We start from the raw sequence: 27175 nt of genomic DNA on the forward strand, positions 1-27175 counted from the left end.
AAGATGGGCAAAACCTGGAGGGGGGTGGAGACAAGCACAAGGATAGTTGAAACAGATCAGAGACCCAGCACCTTTCCTCAGGGCCATAACCCTCCCACTCAACCAGGTACTGGAATCACATGCCCCGACATCTCACCCTGTACGCCAGTTGGCCGTCGATGAGACGGGGGAGAGGGGTGGGCCTGGAAACAGGAGACAAAGGGCTGTGAGACATGGTTTTAATTCTTGACACAGGAAAGGTAGGAAGTATGCGGAGGGTATGGGGCAACGGAGGACGAACAGCAGAGGGGCTAATATTCTTGGAGCGGGGGTGAAAGGACTCAGCTTCAGGGGCTGTAGCCGCGGGGCTATAGTGGCGTACCAGCACATCTGGCTTGACCTTCTTGGAAAACGGTCGGTGCTGCGGAAGGGAAGTGGCCCGGGCCTTACTGAACCCCTCCGTAGATCCTGGTACTCCGCCCGGCTGGCGGAGAGGTCCGGGGCTATTTCCAAGCCCCCAGGAAGATGTCCTAGGGCAGGCAGAGCTGATTTCAGGCAATGAGTGTGGCAGAACGGGCCCCAGCCCCCGATGGCACCAGTAGACCAGTCAATTGAGGGATTGTGTCGCTGGAGCCAAGAGATTCCCAATACCACTGGATCCTGCGGAGACTCACTTATCAGGAAGTGGATCGTCTCGCTGTGGTTCACTGACACTTGTAGGTTGATGGGGATGGTATGGTGGGTGACCCGGCCTATAGAGTGCCCGTCCAGCACTCTAACATCCATGGGAATTGAGAGAGGTTGAGTGAGGATGCCCAGCTTGGACGCCAGGGTAACGTCCATAAGACTCATATCGGCCCCCGAGTCGATGAGTATCTGGAGAGACTTGGACTGGTCCCCTCTCTGCAGGTTGGCATGGAAAGGGGGGCGAGTAAGGGGAGAAGCAAAATTGTCCTAAAGACCCACCAGAGTGCTGATTCTTACAAATGAGCTAGGCCTCTTGAAGGGACAGGTAGACACATATTGTCCGGCAGTACCGCAATACAGACATCTCTGGGGGTTGAGTCTACGTACGTGGTCGGCTGGAGACGACAGGTCAAGGCAGGCAGGGGTCGATAATCCAGAGTAGTGGGGCAACGGTACAGGACGGCAGGCAGGCTCAGGGTCAGGTCCTGCAGAGGTCGGTAATCCAGAGTAGGGGCAAAGGTACAGGACGGCAGGCAGCGTGGTCAGGCAGGCGGGCTCAGAGCCAGGACAGACAAGGGTCAAAACCAGGAGGGCGAGAAAAGGAGAGATTGGGAAAACGCAGGAGCTGAGACAAAATGCTGGTTGACTTGACAAACCAGACAGACTGGCAACAGACAAACAGAGAACACGGGTAAAGTACAAAGGGGATAAAGGGGAAGATGGGCGACACTTGGAGGGGGGTGGAGACAAGCACAAGGACAGGTGAAACAGATAAGGGCATGACAATAGAGGGGGTTCAAATAGACGGACAGTTGGAATAGAAAGGAATGCTTTGTATGAATTCTTCAGTAGCCTACAGAGACAATACTGTGAGAATCGGGTTCACTTCTTAGAGTTTCTTCCTCACACTCCGTCTCATCGCCGTCTCTGCAGAATCGTCATTCACAGAGGCTAGCTTACAGGGGAATACATCACCAGATAGCTCTTTCGCACCACCATAGAATGAAATATTACAGCGCCACCACGTAAAAACGAGGAGCGCTGACCGCGAGCTGGCGACACGAGTGCGAACGTGCTCGGAGTGGGTTCTCGGTTCAGTGGTCCCATGGGGGGCTTTCCACGTGTTCATTTAACAATTCAGGGCATGTATTTTTAGAAGGCAGCAGCATTACACTTCACATGGCAGTGTGTTCTGCCTTGGAGCATCTAAAGAAGTCTCGTTTCTCAGCAAAGCACTCTTCTAACCAACACCGATGAAGACGTTTTTCCATGGTGCGCGGCTGATGCAACAGACTTGAAAAAGCCTCCCCACATCTTATTCCCTTAAGAATGGTGAGAGAAAGGAAGAAGAGATTGAAAATAGATGAGCAATGGTAGCAGTCTAGCAGCCTTAGTGCCAGACACAGGTCCTATGAGGTTGGAAGGGGATGTTATTGTAGAAAGACCCACTGATTGTGCCCAGAGTAGGGTACTGCTTTACATTTCACATAGGGCATTAGAAAGTCATAGGTGTTTCAAGGGAGAGCTTGTTGGTTTTATTAAGCATGTCATGTCGACCCCTCTACTATGCAAGCAAGCAACATATTTGATAGCTGCCAATGCAAACCCACAGGCTTACATAGTTATCCTTTTAACACACACACACTCTCTCTTACACAGACAAACACACACACACAAACTGCATAGCTGCCGAGGGCTGCAGTGCTGACCTCCTGTCCCCCTGCTCCCTCTCCGGTGTTCCTAGCCGGCAGTGCCGAGGTTGTGGCGTGACTGTGATTTATCTCCTAGGGTGCAGGTGATCCGTGGCAGATTCAAATGCCCGGGCACCCCCAGAGCCCAGGCAATTAGTGCTGCTTCCCTCTCTCATCCTCTCTGTATCTATTTATCTTTCTCTCACTAGCTCTGACTCCCACTTGCTTTCTTTCTCTCTTTCCATCTGTCACAATCACCGTGCTTGAGAGAAAGTGTTTTTCCTCTCTGTTTTGAGTGCATCTAGGAGAGAGGTATCAGAAGGGGGAAATAATGTTGTAATAAAGCTGACCCCCGAGGAATGGAACTTGTAGAATGATTACACACTTGATCATCTCACAAAAGTTACCCAGAGTTAACTTGAGAGGATGATTTGACAATGTATTAATCATCGCAAAATCCTAATTACAAACAGTACAGTAATCACAGTTGCCATGTTTTGGATGTGGTGGGAGTCAATATTAGGAACTGCGTTGTCGTTTCCAACACAGATTTGGCAATACAACTTATCTTGTTGACTTCAACTACACATATCCTCTAAATCTCTGTGACTGCATTATTATTATAATAAGGATGTTCATTTGTGAAATTTTCAATACCAAAGTTCCATAACAAAACAGGCACCAGTAGCATGAATAGAACGCAAAGGGGAAGTTTATTATGGATTTTCGTACACGGGGAAAGAAGAGGGAATTCACCAATCACCTCACAGTCCACAAGTCATTCTCTTAGTCTGTTCTGTTTTCCAGGGGTAATCCTCACACTCGGGTCCTCGGTTAGTCCGACAGTCCAGGTCACAACGTGTAATCTCACAGATAGTATGATTTTTATTTGTTTTATTTTTGCAGGCTGCTTCCACCTTTATCCTCAAGCACTCCCTGGCTAATGAAATACAGTCTTGCCTCGTTGGGGCAGGAAGTCCATATAAGGCTTGTGGGTGGATCCAGCAACCTGCAAGATATCTCTCCTCAATTACCACTCCCCTCGCCTCTCCCTGCCAGCTGCCACAGTAGTTTGAGTCTTTGAGATGAATAAATGATGATCTAACAATTACTTCAGCAACAATTAAACATTTCTAAGACATCAGTCATTGCAGGGTTAACATTCCAAGGAAGTCATTTAGATGCCAGAGGTGTCTCTTTACTCAGTAATTTGGAGAGACCCCTTTAGACTCCTGAGGGAATCCTTGTAGACTCTCAACATGATAGCATTGACCGGGGAGGCCACTAAGTCAACCATGTAGACTTAATAACCAAGTGGAATTGACCTTGTCAATTAGTCGACAGAGAGAGGGAAAGTTTCAGTGTCGACAGAAAACTTAATGACTCAGGGAAATATTTGAAGTGGGAGGGAGCTCAGCATTAATCAGGCCCACAGCGGTGCACTCGCCTGCTCTCCAAAAATCGTTGACGAGCCTCCCCACTGATGTTCAATAGGTCACAATGCCCTCCAAAGTAATTTTTCACTGGCAGAGCTCCCCATGACGCTGGCTATTTATTTTTTAAATACAATTTCATTGGCAACTTATAGAGGGGACATGTCTTGCTGTTGAGGCATATTCCTGCGCGGGTCATGTTTATTAGAGCACATTTTGAAATGTTTTGCAACGGAAACCAACATTTGCATTTCATATTGGACAAGTCCAGGTTGTCCCTTCCGGTTTCAGTCCCTTTCCCTTCAGTTGGTGCTGAATGACCATGTCCCTTAATTCAGTTTGGAGTTTCCGATCAGGGGATGTGAACACAATGGAAAAGTGGGCTAAAGTTCAATTTGACCCTGTGCACTGTGTTGCCTCCCTGCTGAGGCCTTGGATGATTATGGATTCTACCCGGTGACTCAGTGTCAGCACACGTCTCCCCAACAGTAAACCTTTCATGATAAGCAGGCAGGACTTGTGGAGAATTCCTTATCCGATTAGGATTGGCAGGAGAAGATTTGTCGGCGGATGGCTGCGAGAGGCACATCTTGAGTCAGCCATGAAATTTGGAAAAACTCACCTGACAACACGATGACCGTGTATACATGTTCATGATCAAATTATATCTATTTAAGATTGGAGACCTTTTGACATGCGGCTATCTCAACCAATCATCAGCATGTTCCAATTGAGTTTGTCTTGGTATGAAATACATGTGCTTCAATAAGGAGGATTAAACTACCACTAATGTTTGCTTGATTTGATTCTTTCATTTATTGTCTGAAGACAAAATGTGATAGTCATTAGCCGACTCACAAGGCCCCAGCTGATTAATGGAAGTTATGGCTTCTCTAGTAAGAGTCAATGGGCAGAACTGGCAGATATGTAGAGGAAGGCTTTTTCTTTTGAGGGACATTTCCAGAAGAGGTGCATTCCAGAAGAAACAGGCCCTGTTCGAAGGTGTTAAGATTGGATCCTTTCTTCCTCCCTTCTTGGAGGAATTTGCTGATCTGCCATGGCTGGATTGGTGAAAGCTATGTGATATGTGGTTAGTGACACTTATCAATTTGTGTCAAGTCTGTGAATACCAGCACTGCCCCCAGTTTCTGTTGTAATGTCAATCTTCTCTGAACTCTGCAAGGTTCTCCAAAGGATTTCACTAGGAGTTTATTTTTTCTATGATGCAAGATATTTTATGTCCCAAACCCAAATCCCATTTTAGTGGTGTTTTTTTACATGTGTTATACAGCTATTGTTGTGTAACCTATGATGGTACAATGTCATTGCTGGGAGAATCTGTAAAGACCTGAAGCCTTTCTAAAAACAGACAACTGTGTTTATTGAAAAACTGTCTAAATGTTGTATTTTGTGAGGATCATTCTACTGTTTTGGAAAAGAGTATTGGGATCCCTTTCTGGGCAAAGACCCAGCTTAGCAGAGATTCTCATGCAATTGTTGATGTTAGGGATAAGTGTCTACTGTGAGGACTCTTTCATTCTCTATCAGGCTTTATTGACGTATCTACTGCAGGAGACTGATGGCGTTGTGAGCTCAGGTTGAGCTGTAGTCTGTTCTGCACTAAACTTGGCGAGCAAGGCTAGGAACTGTCTAGCTAATGTAGAAGCTCTCCATGGTTTTGACTGACTGGCTTAGACCTATATGGTGCTGAGTGAACTGCATGGGAGTCAGGAGTTGTCCATGGTCCTGAAAGACTTGTGGCACTAAAGGAAAGTAGGGTTTTGACCACATTCTCTCCAATGTTCAATAGTTTGGCAGCCACAACATGCCACACATCTACCAAATAGAAACAAAGGTCAGATATTCTTCAGGGAAACACTTTTGAACAGTACACTCTAGAGGAATCGTTTACTGAGTACATCAATATAACTCATAGCAATCAAGCAAGATCCTAGGCCAATTTGACCTCAATACCATACCTTGATACAGTAAGAGGGCTCTCTTTGTAAGAGGAGTCCTTGAAAGGTGAGGCAGACTTCTCTTGAGACTGGAACAGGCATAGGTACAATGGAAGTCTGCCAAAACCAACTTGAAATATGTAATTGTTTGTTGAAGTGTCCAAAAGGGCAATTTGTCCTCTTGCTCTTCAAAATGCCTAACTCTGCATTCTATTCTGATATTGTTGAACTGTTACTTTAGAAAACATAAATAGCTTATTTTGTATCTTTTTTTGGCATGCCTTGACATTTTTCCCTTGTTAATCTTTCATGTCTTTTTGGCAGGTTTTCTTTTTGAGCTTGTGTGTGGAATGCAGCAACTATCTTCAGTTTCTTTTGCAGGAAATCCCAGGGTTCAAATAGGAAACGCTGGTTACTTAGTATCCTGATTTCACATGGTTCACAACCTAATATGAAATAGCCAAAGAGACAACAATGTCATTAAACACTTGAATAGAAACATGTTTAGAGAAGTACAAGCTTTGATAAAATCATATAGGCCTATAGGCTAATTCTGTTATGTACATATCATATGCCATGTACTGTAAGATAGGCTAATCACAGTTGGACATCGTTTTTGTATAGTTTGATTTTGGGGGGAGGATCAGTCTACTGTAGTTTGAATTAATATAGTGTGTATGTATAGTCACACTTTCTGTCACGCTGTTAAAAACTTTAATAACGAAAACGTGTCAGAGTGATATTAGCCTACTTCAATTATTCTATGCAAAAACAATGTCATCTTCCTTTTAAACCAAATAAGGTATCATGCTTCTTTTGAAGAAAGATATGAGGCTATGATTATTGTAGCATTCAAATTGTGATTGTTCGCATTTATAATTTATCTAAGGTTTTCGTTATTATAGTAATGTTACTATCATAGGAAATGGCAACACGTAGGGCTCGTTATAGGTCACAGTATAGGCTATAACAGGCGCCTTAACCCCTTCGAGATTATGCTTTGAATAGAACTAGCTGGAACCTCCGGAGTAGCATACATTTTTAATGAGGAGTTCAAGGGGATATCTCACGGAGGCGATAAAAGCTGGTCAAATATTTCTGTTAGAGCTTGTATTTTTATAATTATGCTATTCTCCTGTAGAAAAAAATAGAAAAAGGCTAAATGCATTTTCTGTTATTTAGAGGGGGCGGGGGGATATGAGGTGATAGGCGTGTAGTTATTGTCCCTACCGATACAAAATATATAATCTACAAAAACTGCATGCAATTACAGAATTTTTCTCAAATAAAATAAAATAAATGAAAAAATAGAGGCAGGTTTGTAGGTTTCTTTCTCTTCTTGGAAGGAGAGACAGTCATTCATACAGCTTTCATCCATTATTAATGCATGCTTTTGAAATCAAAAGGGTATTCCATTGGGGAAAGAAAATACAAATGAGCTTCTGATTGACGAAATGTGTGAGCAATATTAGTAAATCAATGTTAATATATATTTCATATTGCTTTACCACATTTTAACATAGACCTAAATATAAAAAATAACCACGAGCTGAAGCCCACAACGTTAATTCCTTAGGGACATATTGTTTTATTAATCGTTAAGGTTCACGCAACGCAGACGCCTGTCGCCTGCCACTCCTAATCTCGATTTCAAGTCATCTTTTGCACATTAGGATGCTTTATTGGACATATTTAAATCAGTATTTTTCTTCTAAATACTGTAGCCTGTTTCAATGTTTCTATTTTTCCTAGCCAGTTTCTGTTTTTCCTAGCCACAGTAGCCAGTCGCTTTGAGATTTTACGTTTTTGCCCAGAAAGACAAACAGCAGTATGGTCTCTTGCTTTCTCTCCCTAAATCAATGAAGTGACTCGGTGTGTGTGTGTGTGTGTGTGTGTGTGTGTGTGTGTGTGTGTGTGTGTGTGTGTGTGTGTGTGTGTGTGTGTGTGTGTGTGTGTGTGTGCGTGCGTGCGTTCGTGCGTGTGTGTGTGTGTTCGAGTGAATACTAAATGATTGACTGCTTCATCTCGTTTGCTTCAAAGCCATGAATGAACCCAACATCCAAAGATGTTGTTGCCAAAGACACCTGTCAACATCATTGAGTTAGGTCAAAATCAGCTAGGATGATTTACACACTACCAATGTACACATTTTGGCAGCATACTGTAGGCTACACATTTTGGAACAGAACTACAAATAGTAACATGTTCAAATCTGAACCACACACTTATTTTCAAACATGAACTGTTTTATTTAATATTCGTCGTACTTTTAGCAATCAGATTTGTTATATAATAATCAATCTATTTTTAAAAATGTTTGGGATAAAGTATTAGTATCTATCTTTTCAAAATTCCTTTGATATACATAGTCTCTTATTTACTTACATGATTTGAAATAGTGAAGTGTTATATGCAACATCCCCAAAAACAAACAAACATAATACACATATTTTGAAGGCAGTAAAAAGTGGTCTATGCAACATCAAATACAGCTAGCTTAATTTCTTTTCATCCAGCTATTGATTTCGCGTTCCGAGTATTCTCGTGCTACTGTAGCCTACTTTGGGAAAGTATGGTTTCATGTACACTATACCCCATGGGTAGCTTCTATTTGTTCGTAAATTGATGGGTAAAGTGCCAACATAATGGCAACAGTCATATCACTCTCCGGCCACTGTTTTCGTTCTCTACATTGACCAACTTTGTCATCATGTTGCCATACGCTTACTTTTCACGTAATAACCAAACTACCATTGAATGCTTGCACTCTTTTTTTCAATCAGAGTACTCTTTTTTTCATTCTTATTACTATGCTATTTTACATGTATTTTTTTCTAGGGTGATAGTTAGGCTATTAGCATCGTGTGAAAGTAGAAACGTCATATCCTCAAACAACCCTTTCCATTTATACTTGGCTCGACATGATACATTTCGCAAAGTAAAGTAAATAACATATCTAAACGGTGAATATTGGAGACCGATCTGGAGATTTCGTTGGGCTAAGCGCGCCTCGCATTAGCCTACAGAGTATGAGCAGTTTGCAATCACCTGAAATAACAGATGTCAAGGCCTAGGCTACTAATATAAATAATTCATCGTCGACTTTAATAGTAACCGGGCGAGGATCCATCTAAATGTCATCATAATTTAAACTCAATACCTGCTAAATATTTAATGTAATTGACCCCAGGTCAGAGAAATATGGTGCACCAGTCCCGGAAGACGACCCGCCAATGTCTCTAGCAAAATCAGGTCGCCTTCCCCGGATGAAGTATAATCCATTTGGGTGTAAATGAATTCAAACGTCTCTTTTGTTTTGTATTTTTGTGTCAATAGCTAGCATTTTTCCCCCTTTATCTTCTTCTTTGTTTGTTTTTGCTAAAATGCAAGCCAAGTCACTAAGGCGGAAAGTGCCGTTAGAAGTATGATGAGACCTAAAGCGACTGTGGATTTGGAGGCCCCGTTCCCCCCGCCACAGAGTTCAAACAAGCTCCCTCGGAACTCTAAGTTTCTGGACTCCTTTTTGAGCTTCTCCCATAGGTCTGTGGCTCCCTCTTGGCAATCCACCAGCGCAGTGGTCGCACATGAGTGGAAGTCATCCCAATATCTGCAAATCAAATGCAAAATAAACAAGACAGGCGTTAGAATATTATATTACTATTATAATACTGTTCTCTCTCTTCATCAATTGTCCATGCTGTATTCAAATAGAGTAAATAGTTTTCTTTTAACACTGTTTTAATAACAGTAGAATGCCAAAAATAATTCCAGTAATAAATGCATAGGCCTAAAGTCTTGTATTAACAGCTCCCTAGTAGGACAAACAAAATCTACATTGGTTGTAATTCACAAGCTCTGAAAAAGATTCCCTGAAGTCACGTGATTTTATCCAACCCCTCCAATTGCTCTACTCCTCTCTCTCACACACACACACACACACACACACACACACACACACACACACACACACACACACACACACACACACACACACACACACACACACACACACACACACACACACACACACACAACCTATTCCCGTCTTCAGGGCCGGCCTTAGCCTGGGGGCTTTAACCTGACATTTGCTTGTGACATTTGCTTGTGTCCCCCACCTCATGGGCAAAACATTTTAAAGGCCCATCTCTTGAAGGTAGAGCAAAACATTTAACTTTTAAAGATAATTGTCGCCAATTTTTACCATTTTACCTTTGGGTGGAGAGACATTTTTGCAGTTTTAAAGCTAATTTCCTGCAGTTCTACACAATTTGCCAAAATGTATGCCATGTTAAAGGGATATTTCGAAATTTTGAAAAGGAAGCGCTTTGCGTACTTCCCCAGACTCATATGATCTCGTGGATATCATGTTTGTCTCTGCATTCAATATGAAGTAAATTAGAGATAGTAGTTAGCATTGACATGCAAAACTAACTGCTAACTACTAGCATGCTAGCAGTTACCATTAACTACTCATTGTGTTAATGCTAGTTAGCAATAGCAATTTCCTTCAAAGAACATGTAGAGACAAAAAAAATGATATCCATGAGTTCATCTGACTCTGGGAAAGTAGACAAAGGGCTTCAGGTGCCTGGCCACATGGCCGGTAGATATTCGGCTATGATTATTCCAAGTTTATATAGCTGGCTAGACTAACTTACCAAACAAAAAATTGTTAGCTGAAATGGCTAATTGAGTGACTGTCAGTGACTGACATAACAAGAGAAAAACCACTGATGCACAATTTCTTTTTTGCGGAATAGCACTTTGTATATTCTACTATTCTGAGTGTATTCTACATTTTTTTTTTTTGGGTGGGGGGGGGGGGGGGGGGGGGGGGTGCCTAAACGACCACTTATGGCGAACTAGCTAGCCAAAGCCAGATCATCAGCACCCATGCTTGTCAATTCCCCATTCTCACATGCCTAACTTCCAATCACATGTACAGTTTTTGGGCTATAATATTCCATTTCCACATAGGTTGTTCATTTCAAAGAAGCCACTACCCCATTTTATTTCCATATTGAGCTGGAACGTGGCTCCCCCCTGAACCCAACTCTGTATCTAATCCAATGGAGCTGTCGAGTTAAACTGGGCCCTCATGCCATTTTGCACCAACCGGGTTGGAATGCAGGGTGGGGGTTGTGCCTGCTTGATCCTTTTTGGAGTTGATCAAATGTAGCATGTTTTTTTATTTCTTTCCTTTTTTAAATTCAACTTACGTGCAGATGGTCTGTAGGTTTTCCTTCTCATCCAGCTCCTGTGGATAGTTAGCCATATTCTCCCCCAGTCTCAGCAAGCAATTGGAGAACCCTTTGAATACTGTATCACATTTCCCCGTTGCTCTCACCACATGTAGCAGATAAACTGGAATTGGGGGGGGGGGGGGGGGGGGGGATAATTTACTCACTTTTGTATAGGGCTGTCAGAGTTATTAATCAGTTAAAGCAAGTTCACTTTTTGTCATTTTAGTGCACTCTTTTTTTAATCATGATTAATTGCATTGTCTGAAAACATCAACATTTCATCATCTATAAGGCTAAAAACAATGCAAGGTCAAAACAAGTTTAACATTGAGGTTAAAGTAAGTATTCTTTATCAATTGACCAGATTTAGTTTACTGTTACATTGGACAAAATCAAAACCTCAATGTTCTTGTAATGCTTTTTGAATGACAAAGATCTTAAATTAGGCCTACAGCTAAATTTGAGCAAAGGACATAGAGGAAAGCCAACCAATAAAAGCACAGCCCTCTTCATTATCGACGCATTGTGACACCAAATAGTCAGGAGGACTTAAAGAGTTAGGTGTTAGCCAGACTATGTTTCATATACTAATAGTTCAAAATGAGCAATATAACTTATGATCAAGAAATATCGGAATGTTTTCCCATAGTATAATGTTCGTTTTAATATGTCCAACAATTTCCTTGCACTTGATCATACACTAATATTTGGAGAATACATCCGGAGATCCCAGCATTGAACGCCACGAAAACAGCAACAAAGGAGGATGAGGTAACGCACCGCCGAGCTACAGTGAGCAGGGGGCGGTTCTCACTGCATGGCTTTCGTATGTATGTCAAATCACATTTTTTATTGGTCACATACACATGGTTAGCAGATGTTATTGCGAGTGTAACGAAATGCTCATATGTGTGCTTACACGTGTGCGTGTGTTTGTGTGCGTGTGTTTGTGTGAGTGGGGGGGGGGGGGGGGGGGGTACCCTATGCTATATTACGTTTTAGTAATATCTGTGTCTGTGTTTATTCGACCAGATCATGGGGCGTTCTACGTCTTTTATAATTCGTTAAATAGAGAAAATGACAATGTTGTTGCCAAACGTGCGTCTTCAATCCAACCCTTTAACCCCCTCGAACTACATTTTTTGTTTGCCAATGGTGGACGCACGGAGCATCTCTGGTTCGTTACGCGGGAGAATCGCTCGATTGACCATTTGTTACAATGGTGTCCCAGGTCGATTGGTTGTAGAATAATGCACAACCTCTGTTATAGGCATTTAGGTTTAGGTCATATGTTGACAATACCGGCATCACGTTTTCGTTAAATAGTGTTGTAAAACATGTGAGGCTACTCTTATTGCCATCATGCCCTTTAGTAAATCGGGCTGTAGCCTACAAGCAATCCAATGTCACCAAATACATTATGCGGATTTTGTAATAGACTCTGTCGAGGTCAGATTAATGCGTAAATTCGAAAGGCAATAATTCATGTCGCTGCATCTCGAGGAGCAACCTGCTTGCATTACACATTTTGCAGGGATTATTTATAAAGTGGCAACGAGCGAGATTATATGATAATTTGCATTGTAAAATTACACATAACCCCCATATAGCCTAGCAGTTCACCGTGTGCCGCTCACACTTGGCACAAACTCTGTCTCTATATTCGACTTCGAAATGCAATCATCATTATGGTCAGAAATTATATGATGCAAGATGGCAAGTTTACAGCAATGTACTACATGCCACCTTCGAATTATAGAATGTTAACCTTCGATCCGATACAGTCTATAATGCAGAACTGCATATATCAAGACAACCTAGTTTCAATCGTTTTAGTAGCCTGAGAATAATATTATCTTGTAAATGGGGTAATTATTTTGACAAGTGCAATAAAAGGTTTGAAATAGATATGCCCTCTGATTTAAATTTTAGGGACCCTTTATTTTAATGTGTGAAATGAGGACAGCGTTTTAGAGAGTTCATCACACGTGTTTCTCGCACTCAGCATAGACTCAGCTCTTAGCTCTGAAGCTAGCTACAGTAGCCTTCGTGCTACTATTAGTCAATCCTTCACACCCACACTATAGATTTAGCTAAAGCAAACACGGCACATCAACGTAGAATGACACTCTAAATGCGACCGATGCGGACGACCCTGCAGTCACAGACAAAACACCAGGTAATATCCAAGTAATAAAAACGACTATCCATGGTTTACCAGTTGCCGTTTTCTAGGTTAATGCTAGGTGTTAGCCGATGCCACATCTCAAATAGGCTACACGATGAAACAAATTGGTATGGCTAGCCTACATTCTTAGATATATTCGAAATTATAGCCTCAACATGAAATAGACCAAATATTCAATTAGCATATAATAAACACTTAATATCTATGCGGTTGGCTACATTTGTTGATTTAAAATGTTTTTTTTAAATGATGTTATCTTCGTATACTAAATTTAGTTTAATAGTCATATTCGTTAATGAAAAATGATCTCACATTTTTAGAAATCCTACTATACATTAGACAGTTCGACATAGCGCACTCAATGCATTTCGTTTGAAAAAAGAGACGACGCACCTGCCAGACACTCATATCTTAAACGAGCGTCAATTGCCTTTTAGATGTATTTTTGTCAAATGTTTCATTCACAAAGCATGTCAAGTCAAATAATTTCTGTTTTTCCAACAATGGCTCGGCTGCTATGGCATGCATTATTTATAATTAATTCCCTTGCCACTACAGGATTCTAAGGAGCAGCGTCTTCCACTGACAGCGTTATGCAATGCAAACGAAACACTGGCCTACTTGTGCGAACCACAGGCGGCTGGTGGCACCTTAATTCAGGAGGTCGGGCTCTTAGTAATGGCTGGAATGTTATCAATGGAATGGTATCAAGCACATCAAACGCATGTGTTTGATACCGTTCCATTCACTCCATTCCAGCCATTATTATTTGCCGTCCTCCCCTCACCAGGCTCCTGTGGTGCGAACGTCCCCCCCATACACTTTTCCAATCGAATTTACATATGCATTCGCATAGATTAATACAAAATAAAAAAAAATTGGTTTCAAATTGTTTCATTATAACTATTAAAACGTGGAATGTGACAGCATTTGTTTTGTTGTGGCTATGTTTGCATGCATCCCATTGCAGCCCGAAAATAAACTGATTTCATGCATTCCTTGCAATACAAAATCTAGATTTTTTTCCCTGAAATTATCGAATAGTTTACATTCCAAATAGTTTGGCTATAATTCTTACAATTCGCTATTCATCATCTCAAATATAAAAACAAGACAATAACGAATCGACCGTGACAGAGTCACTCACCTAACTGAACAGCAAGAAACAGTGAGATATATTTGCCGGACCAAGTTAATCCCATTCTACGTGTGGTAAAACCATTGGCATATGCAGATCTTAAAAACTCTGATTGAAAAACGATGTTGAGGTCTGAGCATCACACATAGCCATCAACTTCCAGCAGCACTCGGGGAGCTTTTTCTCCCGTTGCCTGTTACACAGCGTGGCGAAGAGGAGTGAAATGGTTTACCCCTTGTAAAGCGAGGGCGTCTCTCTCTCTCTCTCTCTCTCTCTCTCTCTCTCTCTCTCTCTCTCTCTCTCTCTCTCTCGCTCTCTCTCTCTCGCTCTCTCTCTCTGCTTCACGCCCACATGGCATGCTTGATGTAAAAGTTACAGTTGGACTCCCGCTTTCTACGTTTTTTTCATTTGCTAGGCAAGGGTAGTCTTTCCCCCTTGCCCTCCCCCTCCCCCTTACAGTCATTAAAAGAGCTGTGGTGATATCCGCATCTGTGTCACGGGCACACGTTATCGCCAAGGACCACATTGCTGGTGTCAAGAGAGAAGAACAAATAACGAAAGTTTGTGGTGTATTATTTATTACAATACTGTATGTTCATAATAATTTTACCAAAGACGAAAAGACTCCGCTTCTGACAAAAAACAGTGTTGTTTAGCTATTATAAAATTGTCCACAGGCCTATATACCATAAGGGCCAAATCGCGTTTAGCTTTAGGTGTAATTCCTATAGGAATCTAGCCAAAGTGGGGAGATCCAACATTTAGAATGACTGCCGGGTTAAGAAGGTTAAGGTATGAGACTACCTAATAACACTCGTTATTAACACCAACACCGGGGTTATTTTTCACCAATGAGTGTTAATTTAACACTTACAGTAAAATATCACACCTGAACCAACACTAGAAATGTTACTGAAAAATCAACACTAGGTAACACTAGTGAGTTTGCTGTGTATACATACAAAGTTGCCAATGCAAAGAATTAAACGATACTCCAAATGAAACCCGAGATGACTGCAAGTGGTAAATGTATTATAGGCTATGTAGAGCTATATATTTCAATCACTTTGAAATACATTTTATATTCATTCAATTGAATCATATTTAGCTAATGCTAGGGTCTGTAATTTGTGCCTCAATATATTTCAACATGAATTATTTGTAACGTGTGCGAAATCTTTATTAAGTGCATTATTATAGGGTAGCCTAACTTTTTTTAAACGTAACCTTTACTTAACTAGGCAAGTCAGTTAAGAACAAATTCCTATTTAAAATGACTGGCAACCTGGGAACAGTGGGTTAACTGCCTTGTTCAGGGGCAGAACTACAGATTTTTTTTTTCCTTGTCAGCTCGGGGATTCGATCCAGCAACCTTTCGGTTACTGGCCCAACGCTCTAACCTAAGCATTTAGAATACGCCGCCTCAATATTTGCAGCCATAGGTGGTATTGTCAGTGTTGTGGAATAATTATAATGCCATGGTAAGATTTGAATGGAGAAAGCTGATCCGAGAGCAACACTGTTTTTTTTCTCTCAATCTTATCATTATTGACACATGGTCTAACGACGCACTTAGCGAACGTTTTCTCTATGTGCTTGTTTGTCAAACACTTAAAACTGGGAAACGAGGCCCAGACACATTCTCATATTTGACCAATTTGTTTAATCATACGCTATTCTGAAAATGTCTAATGGAGCTATTGCATGCCTGCCTTTGAAAGCACACAAACAATATAACTTATTCGGTGCCAAGACTAATAAAAAAATATTCACATTAGTGACAAGGAAAAGGGAACCTCCCCCCATTCCTCCACATTAAAACTGATGTGAATGACTTACCCACTCACCCAGTAAATTCAGATTCAGTGCCCGTCGCAAGGTGTTTTATGTGAAGCTGTGTGTGAATGGGTGTATGCGTGGGCGCATTGTTTGTGGGTGCGTACGTCTGTAGATAGGTAGCTTGTCATTTCAGATTCACTTGAATGTGTCATGGAAAGCTGTGTGTGTTTCTGTGTGTGTGTGTGTGTGTGTGAGGAAGTCATACAAATTGTTTGCATAATGAAAAAAAATAGTGAGGATAATATAATTCTCTCTCCCTCGCTGACGTCAGCAGAATTTATAGCGAGCCAATGAGTTTCACTTTTGTAGTGCCAGACCCGGGGGCACTCGCCAGAATACTAAAACGTTTCCGTCAGGCAAATTGCTAAAGGAGAATCCTCACACAGTGAGAACGGCGGACTGCAATCCCCCTCTGCCTCGGCGGGTTACTAGCCCCCCAAAAGTTAATTTAGAACAGAGACCGCGCTGCAATAAGCCTTTAGTGAAGGACTAGAAACTGTAATATTGGCTGGAGCCCAAAAGATTATCCCCCCTCTCTCCCTCACTCTTCCTCTTTCTGATAGGTTGACTATGTTAAGAACCTTTACTTTTTTTTTAATGAGATATGGTTCTTGAACGTTTCCTAAAAAATATTTTCCCTCCCCGTTGATAAATTAACCAGCATAGTTGTTAAACAAACAGCCTTGGATAAATGTATAGCCTAACTTCCAATGGATCCTTCATTATGCAAAATATCATAAGCAAATGGACGCATAGGAATATCGGAGTAGTCTGATGAGCTATAAGGCTCTTTAGAGTCTTTTGTCGCAATTGTCTGATAAGATCCATGTTCTAATATGATCATCTTAAGATCATCAACTACAGTAGTAGCCTAGTAGACGTCATCATCGGGTGTATACCTTTTTTCCATCGATAAACTGATATTTAGTCGCCCTCTGGTGGTGGAAGCTTGTTTCTACAGTTAGAATGGTCGTAATCTCACACACACACAAATTAAACTAATAGTGGAGATTTCAGAACCATGGACACCTGAGCTGAGTTTCGAAGTTCCAACATTCAGCAGCATATGGCAGTGGATAGTGATAATAAGGCGCATCCCCTCCCCACTGCGCAGAACAGCTGGCACGCATATTCACGGTAATTTTCAACCACTACCTGTCCCAGTCTGTAATCCCCACATGTTTTAAAATTACCACATACATCCCTTTTCTTAAGAACTTTAAGGCTTCATGCCACAATGATTACCACCCTGTAGCTCTCACTTCTGTAATCATGAAGTGCTTTGAGAGGCTGGTTATGGCACACATTAACTCCATAGATGACACAATCTCAATAGCACTCCACACTGCCCTCACCCACCTAGATAAGTGGAATACCTATGTGAGAATCATGTTCATTGACTACAACTCAGCGTTCAACGCCATTATCCCTTCCAAGCTCATCACCAAGTTCAGGACTCTGGGTCTGAACACCTCCCTCTCCAACTGGATTCTGGACTTTCTGACAGGCTGACCCCAGGTGGTGAGGGTAGGCAACATCACCTCCACCACGCTTACCCTTAACACAGGGGACCCACAGGGGTGTGTGCTTAGTCCCCTCCAGAATTCCCTGTTCACCCTTTGACTGTGTAGCCACGCACGACTCCATTATCATGTTTACCAACAATGACGAGACTACAGGAATGAGGTGAGGGCCCTGGTGGAGTGGAGCCAGGAAAATAACCTCTCCCTTAACTTCAACAAAATGAAAGAGCTGATCGTTGATTTTAGGAAACAGCAGAGAGAGAGCCCTCCTATCCACATTGATGGAACCACAGTAGAGAAGGTGGAAAGCTTCAAGTTCCTCAGCGTACACATCACTGACGATCTCAAATGGTCCACCCATACAGACAGTGTGGTGAAGAAGGTACAACAGCGCCTCTTCAACCTCAGGAGGCTGAAGAAATTTGCCTTGGCCCCTAAGACTCTCAGAACATTTTACAGGTGCACAATTGAGAGCATTCTGTCGGGCTGTATCACCGCCTGGTATGGCAACTGCACCGTCCACAAGTGCAGGGCTCTCCAGAGGGTGGTACGGTCTGGTCTGCCCAACGCCCTCCAGGACACCTACAGCACCCGATGTCACAGGAAGGCCAAAAAGATCGTCCAGGACATCAACCACCCAAGCCACAGCCTGTTCACCCTGCTATCATCTAGAATGCAAGGTCAGTACAGGTGCATCACAGCTGGGGCCGAGAGACTGGAAAAACAGCTTCTATCTCAAAACATCAAACTGTTAAATTGCCATCACTGGCCGGCTACCACCAGGCTACTCATCCCTACACCTTAGAGGCTACTACCCTATATCCATAGACATGGAATCAGTGGCCAGTTTAATAATGGAACACTAGTCACTTTAATATTGTTTACATACTGCTTAACTCGTCTCATACTGGATTCTATTCTACTGTATTTTAGTCAATGTCACTCTGACATTGCTCGGCCTAATATTTATATATTTCCTTATTCCATTCTTTTACTTTTAGATTTGTGTATTGTTGTGAATTGTTAGATATTACTGCATTGTTGGAGCTAGGAACACAAGCATTTCGCTACACCCGCAAAGACATCTGCTAAATATGTGTTTGTGACCAATAACATCTGCTAAATATGTGTATGTGACCAATAACATCAGCTAAATATGTGTATGTGACCAATAACATCTGCTAAATATGTGTATGTGACCAATATATAGATACATATTTTTTATTTGATTTGGCTCACACCGAAGCACACAATTTAGCAAATTTATAAAACCAAAAATTGGAAATATCACTTTTACATAGGTATTCAGACCCTTTACTCAGTACTTTGTTCAAGCACCATTGGCAGTGATTATAGCATCGAGTCTTCTTGGGTAACACACTACAAGCTTGGCACACCAGTATTTGGGGAGTTTCTCCCATTGTTCTCTGCAGATCCTCCAAAGCTCTGTCAGGAAGGATAGGCAGCGTTGCTGCACAGCTATTTTCAGGTCTCTCCAGAGATGTTCGATTGGGTTCAAGTCCGGGCACTGGCTGGGCCATTCAAGGACATTCAGAGACTTGTCCTGAAGCCACTCCTGCATTGTCTTGGCTGTGTGCTTAAGGTCGTTGTCCTGTTGGAAGGTGAACCTTTGCCTCAGTCTGAGGTCCTGCGCGCTCTGGAGCAGGCTTTCATCAAGGATCTCTCTATACATTTCTCCGCTCATCTTTCCCTCAATCCTGGCTAGTCTCCCAGTCCCTGCTACTGAAAAACATTCCCACAGCACGATGCTGCCAACCCATGCTTCACCGAAAGGATGGTGCCAGGTTTCCTCCAGATGTGATGCTTGGCATTCGGGCCAAAGAGTTCAATCTTGGTTTCATCAGACCAGAGAATCTTGTTTCTCATGGTTTGAGAGTCTTTAGGTGCCTTTTGGCAAACTTCAAGTGGGCTGTCATGTGCCTTTTACTGAGGAGTGGCTTCCGTCTGGCCACTCTACCACAAAGGCCTGATTGGTGGTGCTGCCGAGATGGTTGTCCTTCTGGAAGGTTCTCCCATCTCCACAGATGAACTCTGGAGCTCTGTCAGAGTGGCCACCGGGTTCCTGGGCCCCGTCCAAGGCCCTTCTCCCCCGATTGCTCAGTTTGGCCAGGCAGCAAGCTCTAGGAAGAGATTTGGTGGGTCCAAACTTCTTCAATTTAAGATGGAGGCCATTGTGTTCTTGGGGATCTTCAGTGCTCCAGAAATGTTTTGTACCCTTTTCCAGATCTGTGCTTCCACACAATCCTGTCTCGGAGCTCTATGGACAATTTCTTCAATCTCATGGCTTTGCTTTTGCTCTGACATGCACTGTCAACTGTGGGACCATACAGCATATAGACAGGTGTGTGCCTTTCTGATAAAATAATAAAATAAATGTTGAAAGATAATGCTGAAATAATTCACTCTGAAACCTTATAATTGTATGAAATTGATTAGAATCATAAAATTATAATCTGATAATGTGTGTAGTTTTAGTCAGTAAAATTATAATTAATGATGTGTGTAGTTTTAGTCAGAATTAGGGTAAAACATTATAACTGCACAATATATCTTTATAGTATCTTAAACACAGACTGTCTGAGCAAAATTCGGTGCCGACTTGGCTAGGCCTCTGAGAGATTTGGGAGGGGCGGGGAGTACTTCTCACGGTCTCCCTAATCTTGGAGGAGGACAGGGAGTACTTCTCACGGTCTCCCTAATCTTTGTCGGCTGGGTAGTAATACAGTATGTGCGTAGGATACCTGCTGTTTGTGTGTGAAGGTATGTGCGTAAGGAGCCAGTATAAAATGGATGGTTTTGCACAACGGACTGGACGTCCTCGTGAATAAACATTAGACTATTGTTGGCTGGGCCTCGGTCTGTTTTCATTTCAACCAGTATCTGGGTAATGGTTTAAGATATCTTTGATTTGATGTTCTAAATACTTAGAATATATCAATAACAGGAGCTTGGTTATTCTGAACAGATTCACTAGGAGGCTTTTACTTTGTGTATTAACCTCTCTGGGATATGTTGGAACTGGTGTTTTTCTGGATCAAACGCGCCAAATAAATTGACATTTTGGATAAAAGCCAGGGAAAAGGCAGAGCGCCAAATTCAAATAAATTATTATAAAAATCAAACTTTCATTAAATCACACATGCAAGATAGCAAATTAAAGCTACACTTGTTGTGGATCCAGCCAACATGTCAGATTTCAAAAAGGCTTTTCGGCGAAAGCAAACAATGCTATTATCTGAGGATAGCTCCTCAGTAAAGAAAAGGGAAAGCATATTTCAACCCTGCATGCGCGACACAAAACGCAGAAATAAAAATATAAATCATGCCTTACCTTTGACAAGCTTCTTTTGTTTGTACTCCAATATGTCCCATAAACATCACAAATGGTCCTTTTGTTCGATTAATTATGTCGATATATATCCAAAATGTCCATTTATTTGGCGCGTTTGATCCAGAAAAACACCAGTTCCAACTTGAGCAACGTGACTACAAAATATCTCAAAAGTTACCTGTAAACTTTGCCAAAACATTTCATACTACTTTTGTAATACAACTTTAGGTATTTTTTAACGTAAATAATCATAAAATTGAAGACGGGATGATCTGTGTTCAATACAGGAAGAAAACAAACTGAAGCATGCTTTCTGGTCATGCGCCTCTATCTAACAGTACACTTCAAGTGACCCTCGTTCAAGATGACCGTACTTCTTCATTACACAAAGGAATAACCTCAACCAATTTCTAAAGACTGTTGACATCCAGTGGAAGCGATAGGAACTGCAAGACGGTCCCTTAGAAATCTGGATTCCCAATGAAACCCATTGAAAAGAGAGTGACCTCAAAACAAAAAAAAATCTGAATGGTTTGTCCTCAAGGTTTTGCCTGCTAAATAAGTTCTGTTATACTCACAGACATGATTCAAACAGTTTTAGAAACTTCAGAGTCTTTTATATCCAAATATATAATAATATGCATATATTATCTTCTGGGCATGAGTATCAGGCAGTTGAATTTGGGCATGCATTTCATCCGGACGTGAAAATACTGCCCCGTCACCAAGACGTTAACCAAAATCGAGGTCCGCAATGACCTGAGGTACATGTGCACTACCATAAATAAAAATAGCTTAATAATTGAGGTCTGTGAGGAATGGCCGAAAGGTTATTTGAGGGATAGCCGAGAGGTTATTAGCAAAGGATATAAATAGGTGCTGTGAGATAGGACGGTGATTTTGTGCAAATAGGATAACTTAAATGGTTAATTAACATGTGGTAAATTAACAATAGATCCAATTCAAAAAACATACCTAAATAAATTCCTAAATTGAAGAGGCGAGGATATAAAATAGGTTTGGTGAGATAGGACAGTAATTCTATGCGAACAAGATAACTCAAAAGGTCAATTAACAAAAGTGAATTAACCATAGATCCGATTCAAAAGACAATACTGAAATAAAGTCCAAAAAATGGAGAAAGAAGGGAAACCTAATATAGCGGGGTGAGCTACGAGATATTAACGTCAAAAGAACAAGGAACAACAGAAAAATAGGCTGCTGACTAGGGATTTACACCCCTTGGAAAATAGCTTATAGGTTGTATATGGGTGAGACCTAATGTCCGATCGAAAGACACCTCTATAGATTAAGTTTCAAGAAAGGAAAAGCACACATAGGTTAAGAGATAGCAAAATACACATAGTGTGATCCCACTCATAGGGAGTAGTGACATACACATCAATAGTGAGACACATAGGAGTAATTTAACCTGTTAGAGCTCTAGGGGCGCTATTTCATTTTTGGATAAAAAACGTTCCCGTTTTAAGCGCGATATTTTGTCACGAAAAGATGCTCGACTATGCATATTCTTGACAGTTTTGGAAAGAAAACACTCTGAAGTTTCAGAATCTGCAAAGATTTTGTCTGTAAGTGCCCCAGAACTCATTCTACAGGCGAAACCAAGATGATGCATCACCCAGGAATTAGCAGAATTTCTGAAGCTCTGTTTTCCATTCTCTCCTTATATGGCTGTGATTGCGCAACGAATGAGCCTACACTTTCTGTCGTTCGCCCAAGGTCTTAGCAGCATTGTGACGTATTTGTAGGCATATCATTGGAAGATTGACCATAAGAGACTACATTTTCCAAGTGTCCGCCTGGTGTCCTGCGTCGAATTCGGTGCGCAATTGCCAGCTGCTTCTACTTTACCATTTGATTCAGGGGAGAAAGCATGTGTCCAAGAACGATGTATCAATGAAGAGATATGTGAAAAACACCTTGATGATTGATTCTAAACAACGTTTGCCATGTTTTCAGTCGATATTATGGAGTTAATTTGGAAAAAAGTTCGCGTTTTGAGGACTGAATTTTCGGATTTTTTTTGGTAGCCAAATGTGATGTATAAAAGGGAGCTATTTCTAATACACAAGGAATCTTTTTGGAAAAACTGAGCATCTGCTATCTAACTGAGAGTATCCTCATTGAAAACATCAGAAGTTCTTCAAAGGTAAATGATTTTATTTGAAGGCTTTTATGTTTTTGTTAATGTTGCGTGCTGGATGCTAACGCTAATGCTAACGCTAAATGCTAACGCTAGCTAGCTACTTTTACACAAATTATTGTTTTCCTATGGTTGAGAAGCATATTTTGAAAATCTGAGATGACAGTGTTGTTTACAAAAGGCTAAGCTTGAGAGATGGCATATTTATTTCATTTCATTTGCGATTTTCATAAATAGTTAACGTTGTGTTATGCTAATGAGCTTGCTGATAGATTTACACAATCCTGGATACAGGGGTTTTTTCATAGCTAAACGTGACGCAGAAAACGGAGCGATTTGTCCTAAACAAATAATCTTTCAGGAAAAACTGAACATTTGCTATCTGAGAGTATCCTCATTGAAAACATCTGAAGTTCTTCAAAGGTAAATGATTTTATTTGAATGCTTTTCTGTTTTTTTTGTGTAAATGTTGCCAGCTGAATGCTAATGCTAAATGCTACGTTAGCCATCAATACTGTTACACAAATGCTTGTTTTGCAATGGTTGAGAAGCATATTTTGAAAATCTGAGATGACAGTGTTGTTAACAAAAGGCTAAGCTTGAGAGCTAGCATATTTATTTCATTTCATTTGCGATTTTCATGAATAGTTAACGTTGCGTTATGGTAATGAGCTTGAGTCTGTATTCACGATCCCGGATCCGGGATGGGGAGATCAGAAAGGTTAATCAGAATTTTAAAACACACACATAGAATAAGTAGATAGATAGATACATTTATCAGTCAAAAGTCATAAGGAACAACTAAGAATAAGTCGAACTTATAGTCGTATAAAGTGTGAGATCTAAAGAATATATCAGGATTCATACAAACAATTATTGTAAAATTCTAGGAAAGATTAACGGGAGGTATTTATCAACATAGGTTAAGGATAATAACGGTAAAAAGCACATGCACATAGATTGTGAAAATAAGAATGAAACGTGGGAAAAGATAAGAGGAACATCTATTTTGGCCCGAAATGGAGGGAAAAGTATGATTTTGACGGACGTTTAAATATAGAAAACCTGGAATCAATGATTAAACAAATAAATAGGGTTTGTGATGACGGTAGAGAAGGTAGAAGGTAGAGAAGCAACGGACAGAAGGGCTCGACACCGCTCGTATTTGGCTGGCTGAAGCTTGAAAAAGAGCGGAGGGGGCCAAGAAAATGAGGAGTAGTAGGAGCAAAAAGGCAAGTGTAGAGAAAGGGTGAGAGAAAGTTACAAGGATATCAGCAGGGGAAAAATGATGTGCGTGTGAGACCTAATAACTTATCAAAAGTCCTAATAGTAATTATTCCTAAATTCTGAGTAGAAGATAGAGAGAGTGACAAGTGTCAAGAGAGGAAAGGAAAAGAGAAGATAAGGGGACATACAGAGAGAAAGAGAGAGGCAGAGACAACGAGAGAGAGAGAGAGTAAGGACAATCCTCGCTAGGGAAACGCTTGGACCTTTAAATTGTCGCTATTTTCTGGGAATTGTCTCGGTAGTACGTGCCTGATTTTACGACCACAGTCAATTATTAAAATAGTTATTTGCATGGAGTCTCTGTAATTTCCAAAAGTGTTGGTGGTCCAGCGGTAGAATTCTTGCCTACCATGCGTGAGACTCGGGTTTGTATCCCAGCCTAAGCACCAATTGACTAAGATCTGGGTTTTGGATAGTAGTTGAACTATTGATATGTTTTGCCTGGAAATATATGGTTGTTAGTGTTTGTTTAAGATATAAACTAAACGTTTTAATAGCTTGTTTAGGTTAAATTGAAAGACTAATTCATTCTAAATAATAGCGAGGCGATTTCGATGTAATACGCTGTCCTGCCTTAAATGGTCTGCTGGAATAACCTATTGAGAATGGCGTCATATTTAAATGACTGAATCATAGAAGAGACAGTTACCTAAATCTAATGAATTCTAAATAATAGCGGAGAGATCATTTTGATAGAGTTGTGCCCATCGGACATTTGTTTTTATTCTTACGGATTGACTGATGTCGGATAAAATAGTGATAGTTTGTGATAGTTTCTGGTTATTGATTCTTGGTTTGATTGTTTAGGTAACACCAGTGAATTGGAACAGAAAGTTAATGTATTCTAACATTATAATCTGTTTCCATTACGTGGAACAATGTCAGGTCAGCAAAGTGGATTGCAGGTTGAGTTAATTTTATTTTGCAGGGACAGTGCACATTCATCTCAGTCATGTGTGTCCAATGGCAGGGTATTCCTATCAAGCATTTTGAGAGACTGTTTGCAGACAGACTGAATGGGTTTTAATGTTGCAAAGCAAGCTTGGGTCAAACTAGTCAAGTAGTATGCTAAGTTGGGGTATTTCATAGATTTCAAGTACAGTATTGTATCCAAGGGTAGCACATGCTCAATTAAGTACAAATAACCATTGAGGAAATTTAAAACTAATGATTGGAGGGAGTACAATGGAATTATCATTATTATTGGGTTTTGTTTGTAGTCAACGTTTGGGTTTCTGAATCGGGGTAGTATAATGAATGCTGACCAAGTGTTTTTCTTTCTGGGAAAAGGAGTGCTTCATTTTCTATCTTCGGAAATGTTTTCTGGGGGCTGTAATCTTGAAGGGAGCGAGTGAGATAGAGGCATATTTCTACTAAATTGAAAAGGTCTGGAAATGTTTTGTTTGTTTTTAACCTAGGGGTTTGAGGAGATTTCCATTTTTCCTAGAGAAATTATATCTTAAAGGGGTACACACACATGGAATTTTAGAAGTTTTATTTTCTCTGTTTTAATTAAACACGGGAATTCTTTTGATAAAGGAATGTTCTGGGAACCTGGGATACAACATGTAGAAAATGTTTGATGGTTTTTCTTTAATTTGTCGAATATAGTAAGAAACATTACTGTGAAAGGGTGGTATGACTTTTGACCTCTATCATGGCTTTCCTTTTTGGTCTGATCAGCCTCATGGGAGGGCCATTTGGATGACGAATTTAAGGTCATTTGTAATACTGATTTTAAGGTGGCTTAAGTAATTTTTTGAAATCTAGTAAAGTTTTATTTTCCTTTAGGTAGTCAGCTGTTGTTGTATGCAGTGTAAGACATTTGACACTTAGAGATTACTACCATAGACTTGTTGATTTTTCTAAAATCCATGAGTTCAGACAGAGAGACAGTGAGACATTTAGTTACAACCCATATTTGATACTGACTGTTATAAGAAAGAGAGACAGACAGATAGAAGGAAAGGCAGACGGAGAAGCCCTCCCCGCACTACTGAGACCTTGATGCTTGGGGAGTAGCATGAGGAGAGAAGATAGAAGTGACACAGAATGGGTAGATAACAGTTACTGAGTGGAGACAAAAGGGGAATGAAAGCTTAGTTGGTTTCAGGAACTAAGGTGTTAGACACTGAACCATTGCCCAGAAATTATTCTGCACAACAGGCCGAAATAGTAGCATTGACCAGTGCCTGTGAAATAAGAAAGGAGAGAAAGGTTACTATTTACACAGACAAGCACATAGGCATTTAAAACCATACAAAGCAGCACAGATAAATCTTAAAGAAGATAAGACATTTGACAGAGAATTGTTACAGGATTGCCAAGAACGAAGTTCATAGAAGTGAGGGCTGGCCTCTAGCTGATGATATGTTCTCCGGGAAAGGGTGGGGCTTTACAGGAGTGCTGATCGGTCTGAGCTGTCTGATTGTGGGAGCCATATTCCCAATACACCATGACCCAACCGAGAAGGCAGAAGGTGGTAACTTGACCCATAGTCTAGAAGATGAGGATTTTGTATTAACAAAGTACAAAAGGTCACTTAATCTGGATAAACAGGAAGTGAGAGTAGAGCTAGGGAAGGATGTCTCAGTTGAGTTCTATGTAGATCAAATGGGGTCTCTAACCCCTTGGCAGTCTAGGACTATGAGCCATTATGAAAGATATCTGTGCAGGTCCCCATGTAGTTCATG

General features: G+C 41.0%; 1 protein-coding gene across 1 annotated transcript; it reads right to left on the reverse strand.

The window, feature by feature from the left end:
- Positions 1 to 7316: 7316 nt before the first annotated feature.
- On the reverse strand, positions 7317 to 14540 carry LOC110535582 (neuritin-like). The gene is made up of 3 exons (XM_036935309.1): positions 14327 to 14540; positions 10968 to 11112; positions 7317 to 9355 (listed from the first exon to the last, which is right to left on the reverse strand). The coding sequence occupies exons 1-3, from the start codon at positions 14379 to 14381 to the stop codon at positions 9127 to 9129; spliced, it is 429 nt and encodes a 142-aa protein (XP_036791204.1). The 5' UTR covers positions 14382 to 14540; the 3' UTR covers positions 7317 to 9126.
- Between the last annotated feature and the right edge of the window lie 12635 nt (positions 14541 to 27175).

This window comes from Oncorhynchus mykiss, chromosome 11 (genome assembly GCF_013265735.2).
Source record: "Oncorhynchus mykiss isolate Arlee chromosome 11, USDA_OmykA_1.1, whole genome shotgun sequence".
In the NCBI taxonomy this organism is placed as follows: Eukaryota; Metazoa; Chordata; class Actinopteri; order Salmoniformes; family Salmonidae; genus Oncorhynchus; species Oncorhynchus mykiss.